This window comes from Pelophylax lessonae (assembly GCF_965119305.1).
Source record: "Pelophylax lessonae genome assembly, chromosome: 5".
Classification (NCBI taxonomy): domain Eukaryota; kingdom Metazoa; phylum Chordata; class Amphibia; order Anura; family Ranidae; genus Pelophylax; species Pelophylax lessonae.
In genome coordinates this window covers 385,649,937-385,673,213 of record NC_138772.1, presented here as the reverse complement: position 1 = coordinate 385,673,213, position 23,277 = coordinate 385,649,937, and the positions used below count along the sequence as shown (strand labels likewise).

The 23,277-nt window shown below is 43.7% G+C and overlaps 1 protein-coding gene across 4 annotated transcripts in view; it reads left to right on the top strand.

Annotated features, from left to right (window-relative positions):
- The window catches only part of MTCL1 (microtubule crosslinking factor 1), a 282,099-nt gene that overhangs the window by 241,127 nt on the left and 17,695 nt on the right, over positions 1 to 23,277 (top strand). For all 4 annotated transcript variants that reach the window (XM_082259550.1, XM_082259551.1, XM_082259549.1 and 1 more), the window contains 3 exons: positions 3,392 to 3,682; positions 16,543 to 16,571; positions 16,796 to 18,314. In XM_082259550.1, coding sequence (XP_082115676.1) covers positions 3,392 to 3,682; positions 16,543 to 16,571; positions 16,796 to 18,314 — 1,839 coding nt within the window. The remainder of the gene's footprint in view (positions 1 to 3,391; positions 3,683 to 16,542; positions 16,572 to 16,795; positions 18,315 to 23,277) is intronic.

Sequence of the window (23,277 nt, the reverse complement as noted above, 5' to 3'; positions counted from 1 at the left end):
ATTAATCACCACCCTCTGGACTCTCCCCTGGAGCCAGTTCTCTATCCAGGTACTCACCCTATGGTCCATACCTACATACCTTAGTTTGTACAGTAAGCATTTGTGGGGAACAGTGTCAAAGGCCTTTGCAAAGTCCAGATGCACCACATCCACAGGCTTACCTTTATCTGGGTGGCAGCTCACTTCATCGTGGAAGGTTAATAGATTGGTTTTGGCAAGAATGATTTTTCATGAATCCATGTTGATTACTACTAATAATACAGTTTTCATTACTAAAGTCTTGTATGTGGTCCCTTAACATCCCCTCCAAACTCTTGCAGACTACTGATGTTAGGTTGACCGGCCTATAGTTACCCGGGATATATCTCAACCCCTTTTTACATATTGGTACCACGTTGGCTTTTTTCCAATCAGCTGGCACCATACCCGTCTGTAGACTATCCCTAAAGATCATGAATAATGGTCTAGCAATCACCTGACTGACCTCTTTAAGAACCCTCGGGTGCAAGCCATTCGGTCCCGGTGATTTATTGATGTTAAGTTTCTCTAGTTTAGTTCTAAGTCTATCTTCTGTTAGCCATGGCGGTACTTCCTGAGGTGTATTATTTAGTTTAGCATTACAAGCTGGGTTATTGTAGCCCCCCGATTCTTTTGTGAAGACTGAAGAGAAGAAATTATTTAACACTTTCGCCTTCTCTCTGTCCTCTGTGGCCAGATTTCCTTCGTCGTCTTTTATGGGGCCAATGTATTGTGGCCTCGCTTTATTACTGTTTATATACTTAAAGAATTTCTTGGGGTTCTTTTTACTCCCGCTATATGTCTCTTGTGTTCTATTTTAGCCACCTTGATTTTGCATTTACATTTCTTATTACACTCTTTGTAATGCTTGAATGCTGCCAATGACCCCTCAGCCTTGAATTTTTTGAAGGCCTTTTCTTTAGTATTAATATGCATTTTTATGTTGGAGTTTAGCCACCCAGGGTTTAATTTTGCTCTTTTAAATTTATTTCCCTTTGGAATGCACTGGCCAATCCCTTTGTTTAGTATTCTCTTGAAGCACTGCCATTTTTCCTCTGTGTTCTTTGTTCCCAGGGTTCTATCCCATTTGATATTTTCTAGCAAAGATCGCAGTTTTGGGAAATTTGCTCTTTTGAAATTCAGTGTCCTTATATTACCCTTGTGTTTCCTATTACTATAATTAATGCTGAAACGAATTGACCTATGGTCACTGTTTCCTAAGTTTCCCCGTATTTCTATATCCGTGAGCAGGTCTGTATTGTTGGTAATCAGTAGGTCAAGTACCACATTGTTTCTTGTCGGTGCGTTCACCATCTGACCCATAAAATTGTCCTGCAAAACATTTAGGAACTGCCGAGCCTTGGCTGAATGCGCGGTTCCTTCTGCCCAGTCTATATCTGGATAATTAAAGTCCCCCATTATAATGACATTTTCCATCCTTGCTGCCAATCCTATCTGTAAAAGGAGGTCTGCCTCCCCCTCCTCCCTCTGGTTAGGGGGCCTATAGCATACGCCCAATATTACCTTCCCTATAGTGCCTTCCCTTTAAAGTTCTACCCATAGGGATTCTGCCTCATCCATAGCTCCATTATTAATATCATCCCTCATATTTACCTGTACACTGTTCTTAATATACAGACATACCCCTCCCCCTTTTTTACCTTCTCTGTCTCTGCGATAAAGGGAATACCCCTGAATGGTCGCCATCCAATCATGAGAGTTATTGAACCAAGTCTCTGTTATCCCCACAAAATCAAAGTCCTCCTAAAACATCAGCAACTCCAGCTCTCCCATCTTGTTGGCCAGGCTTCTGGCATTGGTATACAAACCTCGTAATTTTGACCGGTTGCATACCATATCCTTATTTGATGTTGTTTTTAGGCTGCTCTTGTGATTTTTTGTGCCCTCTGAATCTTGCTCCCCGCTAGCTAATTCTACATCTGTACCCTCCCCCCATCACCTAGTTTAAAAGCCCCTCTAACTTTTTGGCCATCCTCTCACCCAGTACAGTTGCATCCTCCCTATTTAGGTGCAATCCATCCCTACCAAAGAGCCGGTGGCTGACTAAGAAGTCGGCCGAGTTCTCCAGGAACCCAAAACCCTCCTTACTACACCAGCTCCTCAGCCACTTGTTAACTTCCCTAATCTCCCGCTGCCTCTCTGGTTTGGCTCCAAGTACAGGTAGTATTTCTGAAAATACTACCTTGGAGGTCCTACTCCTCAACTTAGCACCTAAGCCCCTGTAATCGTTTAGGACTCTCCATCTCCCTCTGCCTATGTTATTGGTACCCACGTGTACCATGACAGCTGGGTCTTCCCCAGCACCACCCAGTAATCTGTCCACCCAATCCGTGATGTGCCGAACCCAAGCCCCCGGTAAACAACAGACAGTTCAGCGCTCATGGTCTTTGTGACAGATTGCACTTTCTGTCCTTCTAATGATTGAGTCCCCTACCACCAGCACCTGTCTTTCCTTTCCCTTTCTCCCAGCCTCACTAGAGGAGTTCTTCCCCTGGCAGCTAGGGGCGTCGCTCTGCTCCAGCAATGCTGGTCCCTGACTGGTTCCCCAACATCATGCAACGGGGCGTATTTATTGGCGTGCTCCAGCCCAAGACCGGCCTCCTTGCCTTGTTCCCTTCTACCCCTCCTAACTGTCTATACTCTGCTCTGATGCCTGCACCTCCGTTTCTCCGCCCTCCACTGTGCAGGCCCCGGCCTGCTCCTGTCAGGTACGATCCCAGCTCTCCTTCAGTATGGACATTCATCTCAGTGTTGCCAGCTGCTTCCCTAGATTCAGGACCTGAGCTTCCAGGGAAGCAACATGCTTACATTTTGTGCAGCTGTATTCGCCCTCGATCTCATGATCGAGGAACGTATACATGCCACAAGATGTACACCGAATCACATTTCCACACCCGCCAGGCATTGTACCCACTAATCGAATCTAATGGGGATTCAGTAATTTAAGTCTGTCCTGTGTGGCTGTTTCCTAGCTTCCTAACTCTACTTTCTCACCCTCTGGTACTCCGCTACACTCACTGACACTCCCAGACACTCACAGACACTCACAGGTACTCCCAGACAATCAGGTACTCACAGGTACTCCCAGTCACTCAGGTACCAATAGGGTACTGTACAGAATTGGAAGAAAGAGTACAGGGATTCTAGAAGCACTAATCTACGTCTGTACTGTAGAGGGCCCTGGGTCCCCAAAAGATATAGCCAGTCACCTGAGTCTGTTGAGAGACCTGAGAGAACCTACCCCAAATATTATATGTGTATTGGCTAATGTGAGCATTTAATTGCAATAATTGTGAAAGCGAAACTCTCAATTTTTCTGAACTTTTTTACCATTTGTATTTTACTTTTTCAGCTTCAAAGAGAATCAAGTCCTCGGAGAACAGATAGCTTCCTTCATGACCAACATGATGGTGGTGGTATGGCTGAATATTCAGCCAAGGCTATGCTGCACTCGCATGAATCTAGGTCATTTTCTGACTCCGATGATATGCAGTTTGAAGAACAGTTACTGCCTAAGCTGAAGGGATCCGATCGCTGCACTGGCTCTGAGAATCTCTTTTTTGATGCCCTCTCACTGGATTCTGCTGATGAGACTGATTTAACTCAGCCCTGCAAACTGGAGCGTGATAAGTTCTCCACTGAGGTAATGCGCCTTTTCTGTTGCTGCCCCCCATGTTTGAGCACAATATTTATGGCTGTGAGTCTTACATTACAGCAAAATGATTGAAACTAACATAAGCAGTTACTTAATGGAGTTACAGAATGTATCTTATGGTAATACCTGAAACCAATGTGCCGTTTATTCATCAGAGCACAGAACTATCAAGTCTTCTTGAATGAACTTATTATTTTGAGATTTTATTTTAAAAATGTTTTATGTTTTTCCTTCTCTTCCTAATAACTTTATGAAACCTTTTTCCAATTATTTTATATATGTTTGAAAATACCATAAAGTTGAAACTATGATATCACTACTGTAAGTACAGATTGAATTGCCCACTTTTCTTGGGGATTTTTATAAAACACTATTGGCATGGCTGACCTAAAATAAATTCACTTTGTTTTATAACTCATTAAAGTGATTCTAAAAGTTCATGTTTTAAAGGGGTGCCTCCATAGCAAGCTGCTTGCTGTGGGGGCATTTAATGGGAAGGGAGGGGCCAGGAGAGCTAAAGAGGGAGAGGAGGATCCAAGCTGGTCTGTGCAAAACCAACTGCACAGAGCACGTATGTCTACCATGTTTGTTATTTTTTTTTTTTTAAACGAGACTTTACAATCACTTTAATTAGTTTTATGCATTAAGGTAAAAAAAAACCCTGCCCCCTAGCTCCCCTATATACTTACCTGAGCCCCACCTCAACCCAGTAATGTGCATAAGAGCAGCGGCTCTCCTGGGCCTCTCTCTCCTAATTGGCTTACAATGTCAATAACAGCCAGTGAGCGAATGAGGAGATAGTGGGAGCCACGCTCTGTGTGTGAATGGATGCACAGAGCGCAGCTCAGGAGTGAGCCTGCTCAATGCCCCAACAACAAGAGGCTTGCTATGGGGGCACTCTACAGGGGGAGAGGAGCCAGTACGAAAAGCCAAAACCATTGCACAGAGCAGGTAAGCATAACATGTTTGTTATTAAAAAAAAAAAATCTTTCTCTTTCGTTCATTGACGGACACAGCTCCATATCTTCTTTGACCATTGTTATGCTGCTCTCCATAGGAGTAGGACACTATGCAGAAACAAGTTTGACTATGCCTATAGGGTAGTCCTAGGGGGTATACTTCCACTTCCTGCTATAGGACTTCAGTTTTTTTCTGCCTAGTCAGGAGTAAGGACCTAGTTCTAGATCTCTGGTCCTGACATTTTTTCCTTTTTAAACTGAATTTTTTTCTTCTTTTATTATTTTCTGTTCCTGTGAGAACTACAATCAAATGCCGGACTGGGCGACTCACTGGATATCCTAGATCCCTTTGGCCTTCCCAGTCTGGCCAGTGAGCGCGTCCCAACTTTAGCTCTATGCTAGGTTGGCTGCGACATAGCCCCACTGGATGGGGGCTGGCTGGCGAGTGAAACACCTAGCGAGGATGTATAGCATCTGGTCACGACACTGGTCATGACCTGAGTCGCAGCGTACCTCTGGCCTGCAACACCTCCGTTCCAAGATGGTGCGGTGGACTGCTAGGAGTGGTGCCCGCTCGGTTCCCAGGTGTGGTGAGTAGTGTCCCCCCTCTCCTCTTGGGAAAGGTTGGGATGGACGTGGGCCTTTTCCTCGGGTTGGTAGGCCCCCTATGTGCCCTTCCTTCCCATATGGTGTCCCCCCCTCCCCCCTCATTAGTGGGGTCACCCTACAAATGTCGCTCTCACCTACCCCCCTTAGTCCCCCCTCCCCGGGGCGGCCAGGCTACTTTAAGGTACGGGGTGTCATGCGGTGTTGGCCTGGAGGGGGCCTGGAGGGGGGACGGAGTGCTCCACCAGCGACTCACAATAGCATTATTATGTGGCAAATGTCTGGGTGGGGGTCCCTGTTAGGGCCACCCTGGCGGGCTACAATTACCTGAAGGATAGTTGAGGGTCCTGGGTGCCGTGTGGCACCCCCATTTTTCTGTGGATGGCTGTGCTGAAGCTTCGGCGGTCATGTTTGTGTAGTCCGGCGGCCATGTTTTTGGCTTTCCCATTGCAATCAATGTGGCGGCCATTTTCTTGTAGTCTGTGGAGTAGTGATGCGGCGGTGGGCCTCTAGTGGCAGTGACATCACTTCCTCTTTATTTTTGATCGCCGCATGGCAAGCGCCTTCACCTCTATCCTCTGCCTCCTCAGATTCGGAGGTGGATTTGGCCCCTGTGGATGCAAGTCAACTCACCAGGTCTGCGTCCACGCGTCCCTGAGTGCTCTGACAGTGAGGATGAATCCTCTTCCACTACACTTGCGCATAAAAAGGCGCTTGTGGAGGCACTGATACAATCAGCTAATGCTGCGCCGGTTCAACTTGGTACCCGCAGACCATCCAAGGTGACCAAGATGTTCCCCTTTCGTGCCTATTTTGATGAGATTGTCGCAAGTCAGTGGGGATCCCCAAAACACATGGTTGGGATACCTAAATGTTTCGCTAGGAGGTATCCTTTTGAAGAGCCCCTTTTGAAGAAACTAACAGTTCCACTGCTGGTGGATTCTCAGGTTTCCAGATTGAATAAAGCCATGCTTCTTATGGTGTGGGATTCCCCGTATTTTAAAAACCTGATGGACAAGAGAGCTGAGGCTCTGGTCCGATACCTTTTCACCGCGCCAGGTTAAATTTACAAGCCAGTGTTTGCCATCACCTTAGTCTCCCAGACCTTAACAGAATGGGCAAAGCTTCTGCGGCAGATCAACATCCTCCTGAGCTGGCAGGTCAGTTGACACAGGGGTTACAGTATATTTGTGAAACTTCTCTGGATGCGGCCCCTTTAGCCTGCAGAGTGTCTATGACAGCTGTGATCCTTCGCCGCATGATTTGGCTGAAATACTGGTCTGCGAACTGCGCTTCCAAAAAGGTGTTGACGGATATCCCTTTTGTAAGAGACCGTCTGTTTGTAGCTTCTATGGAAGAAATCATTAAAGAGTATTCTGCTTCCACAGGTTGAAAAGAGCAAAGAGCCTCATTGTAAGCGTGGTTCTTTCTTCTTGGCACACAAACGGTCCTTTCGTCCCGCGGGCTTGCAGGACAAGAGATCAAACCCGTAACTTCACGGGAGGTTCCAAGAGACCCTGGGCTGGTAAGTCAAAAGTGGGTTCCACTGGTCCCACAGACAAGCCTTCCTCTGCCTGAAGTTGTGCCCTCACCCGTATCTGGGGTGGGGGGACATCTTTGCTTCTTTCCAGACTCTTGGACCTCTTTCATTCAAGACAAATGGGTCCACGAGTTGATTCAGTCCGGTTACAAGATCGAGTTTTGGTCCTTGCCTCAAAAGGCATCCTTATGAGGATTGTGGGGAAAAGGGAGGTAAAATGGCGCTGTCAGGCTAATAAATAGGAAATATAAATATATCTTAAAGTGCACTGGTGATAAAGTGAATAAAAATCAAGGTATATAAAACTTAATAAGGTGAGTCCTTAAAAAGTGTAAATATGTTTAAAAGGAATTAATAAAAAAATATGTATATATATATTATCGTGATAAATGAATAAGAAAATTAAGATATAAGTAATAAATTATTGAAAATCAATGTGTGATCTTAAAGGTGTATATATGACTTCATAAAAAATACATTAAATAAATAAAGTGATGTTTTAAATATCCTCCATAAATAATTAAGGTGCTAATTAATCAAATATATATTGTGCTAGTGAGCCAAACAATAAATAGCTTTGTATACATCTGTACACAATCAATTCATAAATAGTGTCCCAGCAATTTAAATAACATAAATAAATAAATAAATAAATGTAAAGAGAATATATAGAAAAAATTGTCCATATAAATAGCCAAATATTAAATGGTGCTGCAAATGTAATTGAGTCCCAAGATGGGAAATGAAGCAGAGATTTTAACAGGAAAAAATGGATTCCAGGAGTTCCAGACTGATGGGGGTGCTCAATACAGGAATAAGTGCTCCCCTCCTATTACTCCCGCACTCACCAGATGGTGGTACCCCCACAGGGGTGATCAGCGTTTGGGGTGACTCTCAAAGGTCCCTCCGAAGGCTGGCTAGTAATCCACTTAATCCCGACTTCATATGCCGTATTTTTCTCCAGGGGAAAATTGATGAGAAATCCCTCCTCTTAAAGTACTCCAATATATTTGAGAGATCCGGATGAGGAAAGAAAAAAGGGGCTCCAATAGTGAAGTATTGCAAAAAATAGGTGCTTTATTTATATAAATTTACAATACTCACATTCATTAACAGAAAAACGGTGCATGTATGTCCTAGGGACCGCAACACCCTCGTGTAGCGGTAGTTCCGGGACGCGGTGCGTTCCACCGGCCGGATGTGCGTCTCAGTCAACAGGAAGCGGAACTGACGTAACCACGCTCTACGCGTTTCGTCATCAATGACGTCATCAGGAGCAGCGTATGGTCACGTCAGGTCCGCCCAGTGTTATACTTCCTGGTTGCCGGGCAACGTTAATTGCGAACTCCATGGCCGCCAATAGGAAAAAACCTTTTCGGCGCGTCAAGAGTTGCCGGGCAAGGACATATTTAACATTTGAATTTAACTTCACTATTGGAGCCCCTTTTTTCTTTCCTCATCCGGATCTCTCAAATATATTGGAGTACTTTAAGAGGAGGGATTTCTCATCAATTTTCCCCTGGAGAAAAATACGGCATATGAAGTCGGGATTAAGTGGATTACTAGCCAGCCTTCGGAGGGACCTTTGAGAGTCACCCCAAACGCTGATCACCCCTGTGGGGGTACCACCATCTGGTGAGTGCGGGAGTAATAGGAGGGGAGCACTTATTCCTGTATTGAGCACCCCCATCAGTCTGGAACTCCTGGAATCCATTTTTTCCTGTTAAAATCCCTGCTTCATTTCCCATCTTGGGACTCAATTACATTTGCAGCACCATTTAATATTTGGCTATTTATATGGACAATTTTTTCTATATATTCTCTTTACATTTATTTATTTATTTATGTTATTTAAATTGCTGGGACACTATTTATGAATTGATTGTGTACAGATTTATACAAAGCTATTTATTGTTTGGCTCACTAGCACAATATATATTTGATTAATTAGCACCTTAATTATTTATGGAGGATATTTAAAACATCACTTTATTTATTTAATGTATTTTTTATGAAGTCATATATACACCTTTAAGATCACACATTGATTTTCAATAATTTATTACTTATATCTTAATTTTCTTATTCATTTATCACGATAATATATATATACATATTTTTTTATTAATTCCTTTTAAACATATTTACACTTTTTAAGGACTCACCTTATTAAGTTTTATATACCTTGATTTTTATTCACTTTATCACCAGTGCACTTTAAGATATATTTATCATATGCTGGCGCTCATCTCCAGGGCGCAGCGCCCCCCTTCTGTGATTCATAGATTGGTACTTCCTTCCGACCAGGTGGTGGAGGACACGGCGGATGTCCTACAGGGCTTCCGCATGTTCTTTGAGGATTTGTACTCCTCCAAGGTGGTCTACGACCCGGAGGACCTGCAAACTTTTCTACACGACCTTCCATTGCCACAGATCTCCTCCAGGGATCGAGCCATGCTGGACTCCCCCATTAAATTGGAGGAACTCCAGGAGGCGCTAGCATCGTTCCCTAACTGTAAGGCTCCCGGGACTGATGGCATCCCTATCGAATTATATAAAACCTTCGGGGGGGTTCTGTTACCCGAATTGCTTAATGTCGTTCGGGCCGCTTATGAGGAGGGGGAGCTCCCCCGCTCTATGTATGAAGCGGTGGTGGTGGTCCTCTTGAAGCCTGGGAAGGATCCGCTTCGTCCTGACTCTTACCGACCGATCTCTTTATTGCCCACTGATCTGAAACTACTTGCTAAAGTATTGGCTAATCGTTTATCCAAGGTGATTGCTTCCTTGGTGCATGGGGACCAGTCTGGGTTCATACCGGGCAGGTCCACAGCAACCAACATTCGCAGATTATACCTTAATATGCAATTGCCTCCGGATAACTGTGGTCAGAGAGCTATATTGTCGCTTGACGCTGCTAAGGCTTTTGACAGCGTGGAATGGCAATACCTTTGGGCGACCCTTGAGAGCTTCGGCTTTGGGCCTGCCTTTATTAAATGGATTCGCTTACTGTATAAGGCTCCCACCGCTAGTCTGCGGGTTAACAACTCGCTCTCACAGTCGTTTTCGCTGCATAGGGGCACCAGGCAGGGGTGTCCGCTGTCGCCCCTGCTGTTTGCCCTTGCGGTGGAGCCACTGGCAGCAGCTATCAGGGCAGACTCTGCTATTGTTGGTTTCCGTAGGGGTGAGGGGGAGGACAAGATAGCTTTATACGCCGATGACGCACTTTTATTTTTGGGTGACGCCTCGGGTTCCCTGAATGCACTGATGCGCCTGATTGGCAGGTTCGGATCCTTTTCGGGCTTCCAGATTAACTGGGACAAATCAGTTTTATTGCCATTGGACCCCCTTGAGAACGCACTGCCTACTGTGGCGTCGCAGATCCTGGTGGTGGACCGGTTCCGGTATTTGGGAGTGATGATTCATCCTGATTTGGGACAATACGTCAAACTTAATGTTATCCCCCTCTTGCATAAGTTCAGAGAGAAGCTGGCTAGCTGGATTAGGTTGCCTCTGTCGGTGGTTGGCAGATGCAATCTGATTAAGATGATATGGAATCCGCAGCTGCTATACGCGTTGCATAACGCGCCGCTGTGGATCCCCATCCACATCTTCAAACAATTCAACACGGTTTATAGGTCACTCATCTGGAGGAAACAATCCCCTAGAATTCGCTTGGAAATGCTTCAGGAGGCTAAGGATAGTGGCGGATTGGCGGTTCCAAACCCCTACTATTATTTCCTGGCGGCTCAGCTCCAGCATTTAACTGGCTGGTCGCGAGGATGTGATTCTGATCCTGTTCAGCGAATCGTCCGGACTCATTTGAAGGGCGGGGAATTAGTGGAGTCTCTGGAAGCGGGCGTCTTGCGGGGCTCTCCTGGTTACCTCACCCTGGTGCTCATGGACAAAATATGGCAGAGGGCTAAGAAGCATTTTGCCTATGACGGTTTCTCCAGATTCTCCCGAATTTCGCATAATTTGAACTACCCTGAACTGAATAAATTGCAAGACTCCCTTAAGTGGGATAATTATGGGATCCGGTTCATCACACAGCTGTACAGGGGCGGGGTCCTCAAGGACTTCCAGACCCTTCGTGAGGAGTTCGGCCTCCCCAACTCTCTGTTTTACCAGTACTTGCAGCTGCGGCACGCCCTGGTGTCGCAGTCTAAGGTCTCTCCCTGGGGTCTGTGCAATCCTGTGGTGCTTACTGATCTGGCGAACACCTCTGTTAAAAAGGGTCAGATTTCTTCCCTATACACTGCTTTTATGGACCGAAGCTCTCGAGCTATGTCATTCAGGTGCCGGGAGGCTTGGACTGAGGATTTGGGTCCTATCTCCTCTGAGGAGTGGACCGGCATACTAGATAATGTACCTAAGGTCTCTCTGTCCTCCTCGCAGAAACTTACACAATTGTTTATATTACATCGCACGTATAGGACTCCACAGCGTCTGCATCGCTGGCAGAGGAGAGATTCCCCCCTCTGCCCTCGCTGCAGGGTGCATACAGGTGATCTACTACACATGCTCTGGCGGTGCCCGAAATTGCATCGTTACTGGCATGCGGTTACGCGTACAATTAACGATATATGGAAATTGTCTTTATCTGTAGAGCCAAAACTGTGTATACTGGGATGGCTAGATGAAGAGCTCTACCCTCCTGACGTACACACTGCCATTCTCAGAGTTCTCTTCCTGGCCAGGAAGCTGATAGCTCGTAAGTGGATCTCGGCTGTGGCACCTTCCCATACTGAGTGGATAGAGGAGGTCAGGGTGCTATTGAATAGAGAACATCTCACGTACAAACACAGGGGAAATGCACTGAAGTTCGACCGCGTCTGGGGTCCCTGGCTCGATGTACCGGGCCTGGCGCCTGTCCATTTAGTTGCCAATAGGATTTTGGGTGGGGTGATTACATTATCGTAAAGTGGTACTGGGGTCTACTCTTATTTCAGGGCGGGCTGGGCTGACATATGTAAACTTCCTGGCTCCCCTCGGTTGTGTTGGAGTTCTGGACACGGCCGACGGGCTGGGTCAAATGGGAGGCATAGTGGAGTTCACCGGGTTTGTCTGTTTTGTTTTGTTTTGGGGGCGGGTCACGGTCAGCTTCCTTACATTTATGGTCAGGTATCGATTGCAGTGTTGAGTGATTGTCATTGCTCAATGACTATAAGGGAAATACTGTACTGTTAAACACTGGATGTATGCTCGTTGTTCTGATACCATGATATACTCTTGAAATTGTGAATGCTTCGCTGTACTGTAGGTGGCCTGCCACCATAATGTTGGTTTTGTTTTTATTGTTATGTGTTTAAAAAATTCAATAAAAACGATCTGATTAAAAAAAAAATATATATATTTATATTTCCTATTTATTAGCCTGACAGCGCCATTTTACCTCCCTTTTCCCCACATTCACTAAATATAGTTATCTATATTTTTGAGGTAGGCTGCAGTCATTTATTTACTTAATTTCCTCCAATAGCGCGGAAACTTTCCCCTATATCCTTATGAGGATTAACTGGGTTAAAGGTGGACCGCCCCACCTGTAGTGGACTCGTCGGTTTCCAGGTTAAATAAAGCTACCTTCATTCCGGTTGAGGAGTCCCCGGCCTTTAAATATCCAGCTGATAGAAGGGCAGAGGCTCTGGCCCGCCATATGTTCGCTGAGGCTGGTTCGGCACTAAGGATGGTATTTACTATTGCCCTGGTGTAGCAAGGTCTAACCGAGTGGGCTAAACTTTTACGCCAGGACCTGGAGGGGAAACAGCTTCCCAATGTCTTGCGGAGCTGGCGGATCAGTTGGTCCAGGGGCTACAGTTTATCTGTGATGCCTCTTTGGATGCAGGCTCCTTTGATTTCTAGGCTGTCTGTATCAGCAGTGGTCCTTCAGCGTATTATCTGGCTGAAATACTGGTCTGTGGACCAGACTTCTAAGAAGGCCTCATCTGATCTCCCCCTTGTAGGGGATTGCCTGTTTGGAGCTTCCTTGGATGACATAGATAAGGGTCTCACAGGGGGGGAAGAGTACTCTTCTTCTGCAGGCTACCAAGGGCAAGGGGCTAGACATGGGCCATTCTCCTCGGCTCATAAGAGGTTTTTTGTCCCTCAGGGTCTCAAGACAAGGGATCAAAAGTCAGGGCCTCCGCCGGAAGTTCCAAGAGAACCTGGTCTGGCAAGCCACTAGTGGGCTCTTTCAGACCTGCAGACAAGGCTGCCTCTGCATGAAGGGGCACCCTCTCCCGTATCTGGGGTGGGGGGACGTCTTCGCTGGTTTCCGGATCCATGGACCTCGCTGGTATAGGACACATGGGTCCACAAAGTTATTCGGTCAGGCTACGAGATCGAGTTCGGTCTTATCCTCCGGAAAGGTTTTTCCCTTCCAACCTGCACTTGTCCCCAGATCACTTACGGGTCTCTTTGGGGTGGTGCAAGGCTTGTTCCTTCAAGGGGTGATTGTTCTGGTTCTGATTTCGGAACGTTTTTAGAGATTTTTACTCAAACCTCTTTACAGTTCCCAGGAAGGAAGGCAAGGTATGTCCAATTCTGGTCCTCAAGGCGCTAAACTGCTTGTGCGGGTACAGAATTTCCACGTGGAGTCCATTCACGCAGTAATGTCGTCCCTAGGTCAGGGGGATTTCTTCTCACTTCTATCGACATCAAAGACGCCTACCTGCACATTCTAATATGTGCCAGTCACCAAGGTTTGCTCCGTTTTGCCGCGGGCAAGGAGCATTATCGGTTTGTGGCGTGGACCTTTGTTCTTGCCTCCGCTCCTCAGGTCTTCATATAAGTGTTGGCCCCGGTGCTGGCATTGTTTGAGTCAGGGGGGGATCGCGGTACTGGGGTACCTGGACAATCTTCTTCTGCGAGCATAGTCTCCGACTGCTCTTATAGACAACTGGAGATTGCTCTGCGAACTCTGAGGGAGTTTGGTTGGATTCTGAACCTTCAGGAATCTGCTTTGGTTCTGTCCACCAAAACTGGACTATCTGGGTCTGACTCTGGACTCAGCCTCAACTAGCGTGTTTCTTCCCCTGGAAAAACTACAGACATTTCAGGAGGCAATTCAGCTTCTGTTGTTCAGCAGATGGTCATGCCTCCGGGCTTGTATGCGGGTACTGTTCAGCAGACGGTCATCCCTCCAGGCTTGCATGCAGGTCCTGGGCCTGATGGTGTCCACCTTCAAGGCAGTCTGTTTGCACAGTTCCACACAAGATCTCTGCTAAAGAGATTATGGTGAAATGGGACAACAATCCATGGTCTCTGGCTTTGTTCTCTGGCACTTCGACAGGGAAAATCCTTTCTCCCCCTATACTTGGCGGTTGTCACCATGGATGCCAGCCTGTCTGGGTAGGGAGGCCTCCTCAGCACAAATGTGCTCAGTGGGTCTTGACTCTGGCAGACTGCCGATTAATGTTCTGAAAATCCGAGCGATCAGCATTTGTCTAGCTCATTGGTCAATTCGTCTTCAGGGGTGTCTGGTACGAATTCATTTGGACAATGCCACTGGCGTGATCTATGTCAATCAGCAAGGGGGCACGAGTAGTGTCCTGACAGCTCGGTAAGTAGCCGGCATTTTAAGGTGGGCTAACAGATTCCTTCCAGCCCTCTCAAATATCTGCCATGACTCCTGTGCAGGATCAAAGCAGAAGGGATTCCATCCAGACTGACTTCGTCGGTCTTGGTACGCCGATCAGGTATGGCTGGTCGCCAATGTTTTTAGGGAGGATCTGCTGTCCCAAGGACCGATCTTCCATCCCGCTTTACAGTCGCTGGCTTTGACGGCTTGGCTGTTGAACACCAGGTGATGAAGGATGGAGGTTTGTCTGAGTCGGTGATTCCTATGCTGTTGAAAGCTAGGAAATCTACTTCTAGGAAGATCTACCATCGTACGTGGAAGACGTACATTGCATGGTGTGAGTCTCTTGGGGTTCATCCTCACTCCTTCTCGGTGGATCGGATCTTAAACTTCAATGGGAGGTTGAACAGAAATTGGCCTTGAGTACCATCATGGGCCAGGTAACGGCTTTGGCCTCGCACTCCCTGGTGCATACCTTTCTTCAGTGTGTCCGACATTTGGTTCCTTCACTGCGGGCTCCGGTGCCGCCCTGGGATCATAATGTGGTGCTTTCAGCTCTACAGAAGCCTCCCTTTGAAAATATTCGGGAAGTTTCCCTGCTTGCGCTGCCCTAGAAGGTGGCCTTTTTGGTGGCTATCGCCTCTGAGCGCAGGGTGTCGGAACTGGTGGCGTTATCCTGTCGTTCACCTCATTGGTGATTCACAAGGAAATGGTGGTGCTTTGCCCCTGTCCGTCATTCCTTCCTAAGGTGGTCTCTGACTGTCATTCCTTCTTAGAGTGGTCTCTGACTGTCATTGTGTTGCCTTCCCTGTGTCCAAGGCAAAACATCCGAAGGAAATTGCTTTGCATGCCTTGGATGTGGTCCAGGCAATTAGGGTGTACTTGGCAGCTACAGAGTCTTTTAGAAAGTCAGACTCTCTATTTGTGCTCACGGACGGAACTCACAAAGGGTTGTCCGGTTCTTCTGCGACCATTTCCAGATGGATCAGACAGACAGTGGTTCAGGCCTATTGCATCAGGGGTCAGGTTCCTCCTTTCCCTGTCAAGGAGCACTCTACTAGGGAACTTAGTGTCTTCTGGGCTTCCGTCATCAAGCATCAGTGACGCAGGTTTGCTAAGCGCCTACCTGGTCGCCGGTGCACACTTTTACAAAATTTTTATAAAGTGGATGTGTTGGCATCTGCAGATACTTCCTTTTTTGCTGGCTGCTGCTGGACCTGATCCTCTTTGAGGGTGTAGTGTTTTTTTTTTCAGGTGAGCTCCAGTTGCTTAAGGGTGAACTCCATGTTACCTGGTTGGCTATGGTTAGCCTTGGGAATTTTTTTCTGCTCTTTTCCCACCCCTCATGTTTAACTCTGCTTTGGGACGTCCCAATGGTTTAGAAGAATCAGGAGCTGTGTCCGCCAATGAACGAAAGAGAAAATTAGATTTTTGACTTTCCATAAAATCCATTTCTCTGATGTTCCTCAACGAACACAGCACCCACCCCTCTGTGGAATTGGCTTTCTTCTGACACTGCTTGTAACAAAACTGAGTGCCTATAGCTGAGAGTGGGTGTATACCCCCTGGGACTGCCCATAGGCATAGTCAAGCTTTTTCCTGCCTGGTGTACTACTCCTGTATGGGGCAGTATACCCCAATGGTTAAGAAGAATCAGGAGCTGTCAGTCAATGAACATCAGAGAAATTGATTTTACGTTAAGTCAAAAATCCCATTTTTGTCCTCCTAAAAGATAAAACATTTGTTGACACAGGTTGTACAAGCTAGTATAATGAATTACTAGCAGCAGACATCACTGGTAGAAAGTAAACAGGCATTGATTTAAATCTTAAATCCTTCCTACCAATCTACAATGCATTTAAGTGTTTGCAATGCAGTCATTTTTGATGGTATGACAGAAATGTATCTTTCTCCCTGTATAAATCGATCAATTCTCATGGTAATCCATGTACATTTGGATTTATCATTAATATGTATAATGTGTGCATCATTTATGTGTTGACATCATATTGTGTGTTAACGTGCTTTATAGCTCCACAGTTTATGTACAAGCATTTACGGTGCAGCCTTAATGAAAAATAAATAATTAACAATGTACATTGATGGATTGTATTGAAAAACACTTTTTAGATTAATAAGCGTATACCTGTCTTGTTTGTTTTTGCAGGATGATGCACAAAAAGGAGGTTTGCAGAGGTAAGTAGTTCTTAAATGTTCCCAAATATAGGAATGATCTTCTAAACCTGTCTGCATGAAAATATACTACTTACATTCTCCCAGTTTTTAAAATGTTTCCAATGATCTTTCTTTTTAGCTTACACACATTTATTGTAGTCTTGCATGTTTGCTATTCTGTATAGCTCATTTGTTCCAGCAGTGGAACCATGTTACTTTATAATTACATGCCCTTTGTTTTATAGGGTCATGTCTGTTTCCTCCATGTCTGAATTTCATCGATTAATGGAAAGATCTCCTTTCCTTCCGGACAAGAACTTAGATCCCTCTGGTGACAAGGATGAGTTAACACCGCCCTTGTCTCCTGATGATCTGAAGTATATTGAAGAGTTTAACAAGAATTGGGATTACAATAATGTGGGCCAGGGTGATAAAATGGTATATGGGGATAGAACTGGAAATGGGAAAATGGAAATTGAATCCTCTTCTGAAACATTCCAGTCATCTTCATGGTTCCTTACCACGAGTGTTACTATGACAACGAATACTTTGACCAACCCAGATCACTGCCAGAAGCAGCTGTCTCAAAACCATGGTGTTGCGGAAAGAATGGGGGTTAGGGTCTTTCACAGCCCACCAGTGGTTCGTAGGTTTGACAAATCTGCAAACAATGGCAATGATGAAAAGAAACCCCTGGACCCAGATTTACTATTTTCTGCGACCAAACCAAGGGGAAATGTTTCTGATGCAAAAAATGGTGCTACAGAGGTATTTGGGAGATGGTCATGCGATCTCAATAACCACCACAAAGACTTTAATGAGAGTAACCTACACCCTATGGACCGTCCTGTTTGCACTACTGTCAGCTTTGCGTCTTCTCTGCACAATATAGAGTTGTCAAGGAACTTGAGTGATGACATGAAAGAAGTAGCTAACTCTGTTAGAAATGCAATTCGATCAAACTCTGTAGATTCTCAATTTAGAGACATTGCTTGTCAGACCAATGGTTTGAAGAGTACAGGAACACAAACAACTCAAACAATTAGTGTTGGTTTGCAAACTGAGGCTTTACGAAGCGTTACCAGCAGTCCACACAAGTGTCTAACACCAAAGGGCATTTCTACTCCTGTATCTTCACCTTCACGTAGTCTGAGGAACAGGCAGATATCTCCAGCCATTGAAAAAGTTCAGGCAAAGTTTGAACGAAGTTGTTGTTCTCCTAAATATGGTTCTCCAAAACTGCAGAAGAAAGCACTTGCTAAAACAGATCAGCCAACTAAATGCGTTACCTCTGGCACTCCCCAGAAAGGCTTCAATGAATCTGCATGGGCTAGGTCAACGACAACCAGGGAAAGCCCTGTTCATACCACAATTAACGATGGACTTTCAAGCTTGTTTAATATAATTGACCACAGCCCAGTAAATTGTGAACATTTACAAAAAGTGTCGAGGCCAAACAGCAGATCTAGATCAGCAGAAACCAGGCAAGACTTTGTAACTATGCCTGACATGTACATGGATGGCAGGGGAAGATCTCCAAGTCCTATTCGCATAACTGTAGATCTTCAAAGGGATCAGTATAGTGATGTCAGCTCTAGACAAGACCTCTCTGTCCCACCTGGTTACTCACTGTCAGAAAATGCTGCCAGAGTACTTAGCAAGAAAATCTTAGATGATCAAAGACAAATGCCAAATAGTCCAACCAGAGGTTACAGAGACCACACAGCTGCAGAACTTTTAAAAATTGAACAAGGATCTATTGAGGTAAGGAATTTCTCCTATTTACACTTCTTGTCTCAGGACACATCTTGTGCCATAATGCAAAAAAGAACATTTAATTTGATATTTATTTTAATTCCATTTGTGCGTTTCTTTGTTTTTTTTATATTCCCAACTACATAGTTAAAGCTCTGCTAATTAAAATGTGTTTTGATTTTAATTGCTATAGCTTGATCATTTCCTTAAATAAATGTACCATCCTATGGAAAGCTTGGCTGCTCCACCAAATGGACTTTATTGGTTTATCACAAATAAAAATTTAATTAGAGAATTTTGCCACAGTTGAAAAAAAACATCAAATTATTTCTCACGGTGTAATTTAGACTCTTCAGAAGACTAGCCTGAATGCATTTCAGTATATTGGTTCCATATGTCACCTGTCTGTTGTTTAACAGTAATTAATTTTAAGGGGTAAAACGGAAGCCATCCAGTGGGAGGTAACATTCCCCTTTTTCCATCAGTTTTTTAAGTTGGGCACCATTATTGAGGACCTTTCTTCATTTCTGTATTTTCATGTGCTATATAATGGTCCTCCTATTGTTAAATTTCTAACATGCATGTCATAAATGGGTATTAGAAATGTATTGTACTTTTACTGGATGTAAAAGTGAAAGCTATTCTGTTGTACTATGTTATAAGGAAGAAAACAACCTGCATTACAATCTCTTAAACCGAATCTAAATTTGTATTAAGTGTGTTATTCTATCTATTTACAACATGTTTGAAAAGTAAGGGAATCATTTTCACGTATTCAAAGACTTGTATTTTTGGCAAGGATAGCATTCCATACAGGTCCCTGTTACAGAAGAAGACCTCCATTCCTTTTTCTATTGCCCTTACGTTATGTTCATTTCCCAACTTATTGTTTTGCACTAAATAATATATATATTGCTTATAAGTATTAATTACTACAACCCCAGTTCCAAAAAAGGTAGGATGCTGTGTAAAATCTGCATAAAAATAGAATGCAATGATTTGCAAATCTCATAAACCAATATCTTATTCACAATAGAAAACATATTAAATATTAAGACTGAGAAAATGTACCATATTAGGAAAAAAATAAGGTAATTTTGCAAATTTTGAAAATTGATGGCAGCAACACATCTCAAATAAGTTGGGACGGCAACAAAAAGCTGGCAAAGTAAGTGGATCTATTTTATTCAGCCAGAAGGGTAAACCTCAAGTTGTTTTCATTGCAATTTTTGCCTGCTCGCTGTAGAAAAATTGTGTACAAAAAAATCAATAGTTGAAGTTTACCCACAAAATTGGATGAATTAGAGCAATACCTCATCCCTTATGAGACGGTTTAGTTCTAGGTTTCAATGAGAGAACTGGGTATGAAAGGAAGCTTCTTTTGCTCTGCTCTCACATTAGCTAACCCAAATTTACCTGGGAACTATTTTCCATGTATCAACTGTTTATTTGTAAAGCAAAGTGTGTATGTTGTACAGTATATAGTAAAATCTTTGGTTAAAAATATACATTTTGTAAAAAATGGAAACAAGATGGAGCCCAAACCATTATAATTTTCTTTTAATAATATAATACAAAATCCAGTGGTGTACATTAAACTATTTCAACCAAATTTAAATCACCCTTCTTTGACCTACGCTCAGCCTATTAATGATCAGTTGCCAAGATTTGTAGAATACCATATTTCTTTAGACTTTTTGTTTTATGAGATACGCTCTCTCTCTATTCTGTAGTTGTAATCTTGAATCTTAGCAGGGTTCAACTTATTGTAACTGGTGTGGCATACAAATAATTACAAATAATTATAATGAACAAGTAATTGTGGAATTAGTATTTTGCCACTTTAGCTGAATTCCTGACAAACCTTAAGTATTCTGTGAGGCTTAGGGAAAGAGAATGAAAGTGAATAAAAGCTGAACTCCAGGCCAGCAGCTTAATACACATAATAAATACATATGTGAGAACTGATGCTTGCTTAACAGTATGTTCTATGCATACATCAAAATTTACAAAAATATCTGTGCCTGGAGGTGGGCTTGAATAGTTTTTTTAATGAATAAAATACCTAGATGAATCGGCTTTTTATCTGCCTTAAGTTCATCGTCAAGCTTGCTTATAAAACCTGTATATTTTGATGTATCTAATTTTTACTCTAGAAACAAAAATGATTGAACACAATGAACAAGTAAATCTTCAGAGCAACAAGCTGTGCTTGCAAAGTATTATCTCTTGCAAATAAGGTCATAGAGAACCGTTTTCTGCTTGGACTATAGTCTTGTTTTTTTTAGTTAAAAATAACAAACTTGTTATACTTACCTGTTCTGTGCAGTTCATTTTGCACAGAGCAGCCTGGATTCTCATCTTCTCGGGTCCCTCTTCAGTGCTTCTGGCCCCTCCCTTCTGTTGAGTGCCCCCACAGCAAGCAGCTTGCTATGGGGACACCGAGCCGAGTCACAGCTTTCTGTGTCCATTCAGACACAGAGCCTGACCTGGCCCTGCCCCTTCTCTCCCCTGATTGGCTAACTGACTTTGATTCACAGCAGTGGGAGCAAATGGTGCCGCTGCTGTGTCTCTGGACAGAGAGGAACCTCAGGTAAGTGTTAGGGGGGTTGAGGGGGGCTGCTGCACACAGAAGGCTTTTTATCTTAATGCATGGAATGCATTAGGATAAAAAAAACCTTCTGACTTTAAAACCCCTTCATTTCTGCTCAGAATGTTAAGGTCTCTGTTAAGTGCTAACCTACTAAGATTATTTTTGCATTATGTGCAGGTCTTCAGTTAAAAGTCTTGCAATTGATTAGAAAAACAAACAGCGTCTATTGTGCAAACGTAAAATATTAATTTGCTTTGTCAAATGAATCAGCTTGGTTTAGTTTAATGTTTTCAGTGAAAATGTCATAATATGAATATCAAAGGTGTCATGAATGCAAAGACAAACAATGGCGCAATCAATAAATGGTGTAAAATATTTGTAAAACAACATTTGTTTCTCTGTCATTTTCATGAGTCAGTGTTCAGCAATATTTATTGTTGCTAATATTTCTTTTTTGCTATTTACAATTATTTTAAAATGTAACCAGTTCAGCTCCGGAAGATTTACCCCTCTTCATGATCAGGCCATTTTTTGCGATACGTCACTGCGTTACTTTAACTCACAGTGGCATGATCGTGCAATGCTGTACCCAAATAAAGTTTATGTCCTTTTTCCCACAAATAAAGCTTCCTTTTGGTATTTGATCACTTCTGCATTTTTTATTTTATTGCACTATAAACAAAAAAAGACTGTCAATTTTGAAAAAAAAATATATATATTTTTTACTTTCTGCTTTCAAACAAATCCAATAAAAATGTTTTAAAAATCGAATTTCTTCATAAATTTAGACCAATATGTATTCTGCTACATATTTTTGGTAAAAAAAATCACAATAAGCGTATATTGATTGGTTTGCGCAAAAGTTATATCGTCTATGGGATATTTTTATTCATTTTTATTTATTTCGTGTTTTTTTACTAGTAATGGCGGCAAAAATATGCACTGTCACTGTACTAATGACACTGGCTGGGAAGGGATTAACATCAGGAGCAACCAATGGGTTAACTGTGTGCCTAGCCTGTGTTTTACTACAGTGTAAGAGGTGCTTTTACTAGGGAAAGACATGGATCCATGTCCCTGCTTTGCAGAGACATAGCATCCATGCCTTCCCTTCTATCACAACAGCAATCTGCCATGTTTACATAGGCAGACCGCCATTCTGTCTCTCTGCAAAATGATCAGCGGGTGCCGGTGGATATCGAGTCCGCAGTACCCACTGATCGGCTCCTGATGTGTATAATTACAGCGGGATCGAACTGCCGGCGGTACACACTCAGGCCCGCTACCTAGAAGTGCAGGATTAGGTATATATATATTATGTGATATTGCACACAGCTGCCACCCTGTAACAGTAAAACTGCTATAGGGCTGTCAGCAGGTGGTTAAAGAAATCAACTTGTTTTATTTACAAATTTAACTACTGTGACAATTTTCTTCAAATTTCAGGGATGCAATTTATTGCACACATAGTGTAAGTAGCATAAATGGCTAATTCATACAGCTGAAAAAGAACTGACACAGTATCACAGGTTCATAGGCAGGCTTAATTATGTAAGCTAAACAAACTCTAGCCAAGCACCTAAATTAGTTTAATTCCTGTATAGGAAACGTGTATTCTACCACAAAATGTATAATTCTGTACTGTCAGTCCAAACACAGCACAGTCATATCTTCAACCTACAACAGCAGCACAGCAACACACAAAACACACTTCAAGCCTGGTGATTGGTCAGTGAAGGAGCAGCATCATATTGATGATGTAATTTCTCTGCACTTTCTACCCTCTTTTCCTTTTATCATGTGCTCTGTCCACTCTTGTGAACTGCAAAAGAGCCTTAGTGGCTCCTCTGGCTGGCCTCTCTTACAGCTTGAATTCAACTATACTGGGTATTGTACACTGCTCAAAAAATTAAAGGAACACTTTGAAAATATTTCAGATCTCAATGGGAAAAAATATCATGCCGGATGTCTATACTGATATAGACTGGGTAATGTGTTAGGAACTAAAGGATGCCACATAGTTTGAAGGAAATGAAAATTATCAACCTACAGAGGGCTGAATTGAAAAACACCCCGAAAATCAAAGTGAAAAAGTAATGCAGGAGGCTATTCCAATTGGTCCAAGGATTTCATCCCGATACCTAATGTCAGTCAGGGTGCTTTTGCCTAGCCTGTAGAGGTCTGTGCGTCCCTCCATGGATATGCCTCCCTAGACCATCACTGACCCACCATCAAACTGGTTGTGCTGAACGAAGTTACTGGCAGCAAATTATTCTCCACGGCTTCTCCAGACCCTTTTTATGTCTGTCACATGTGCGCAGGGTGAACCTGCTCTCATCTGTGAAAAGCACAGGGTGCCAGTGGTGGACCTGCCAATTC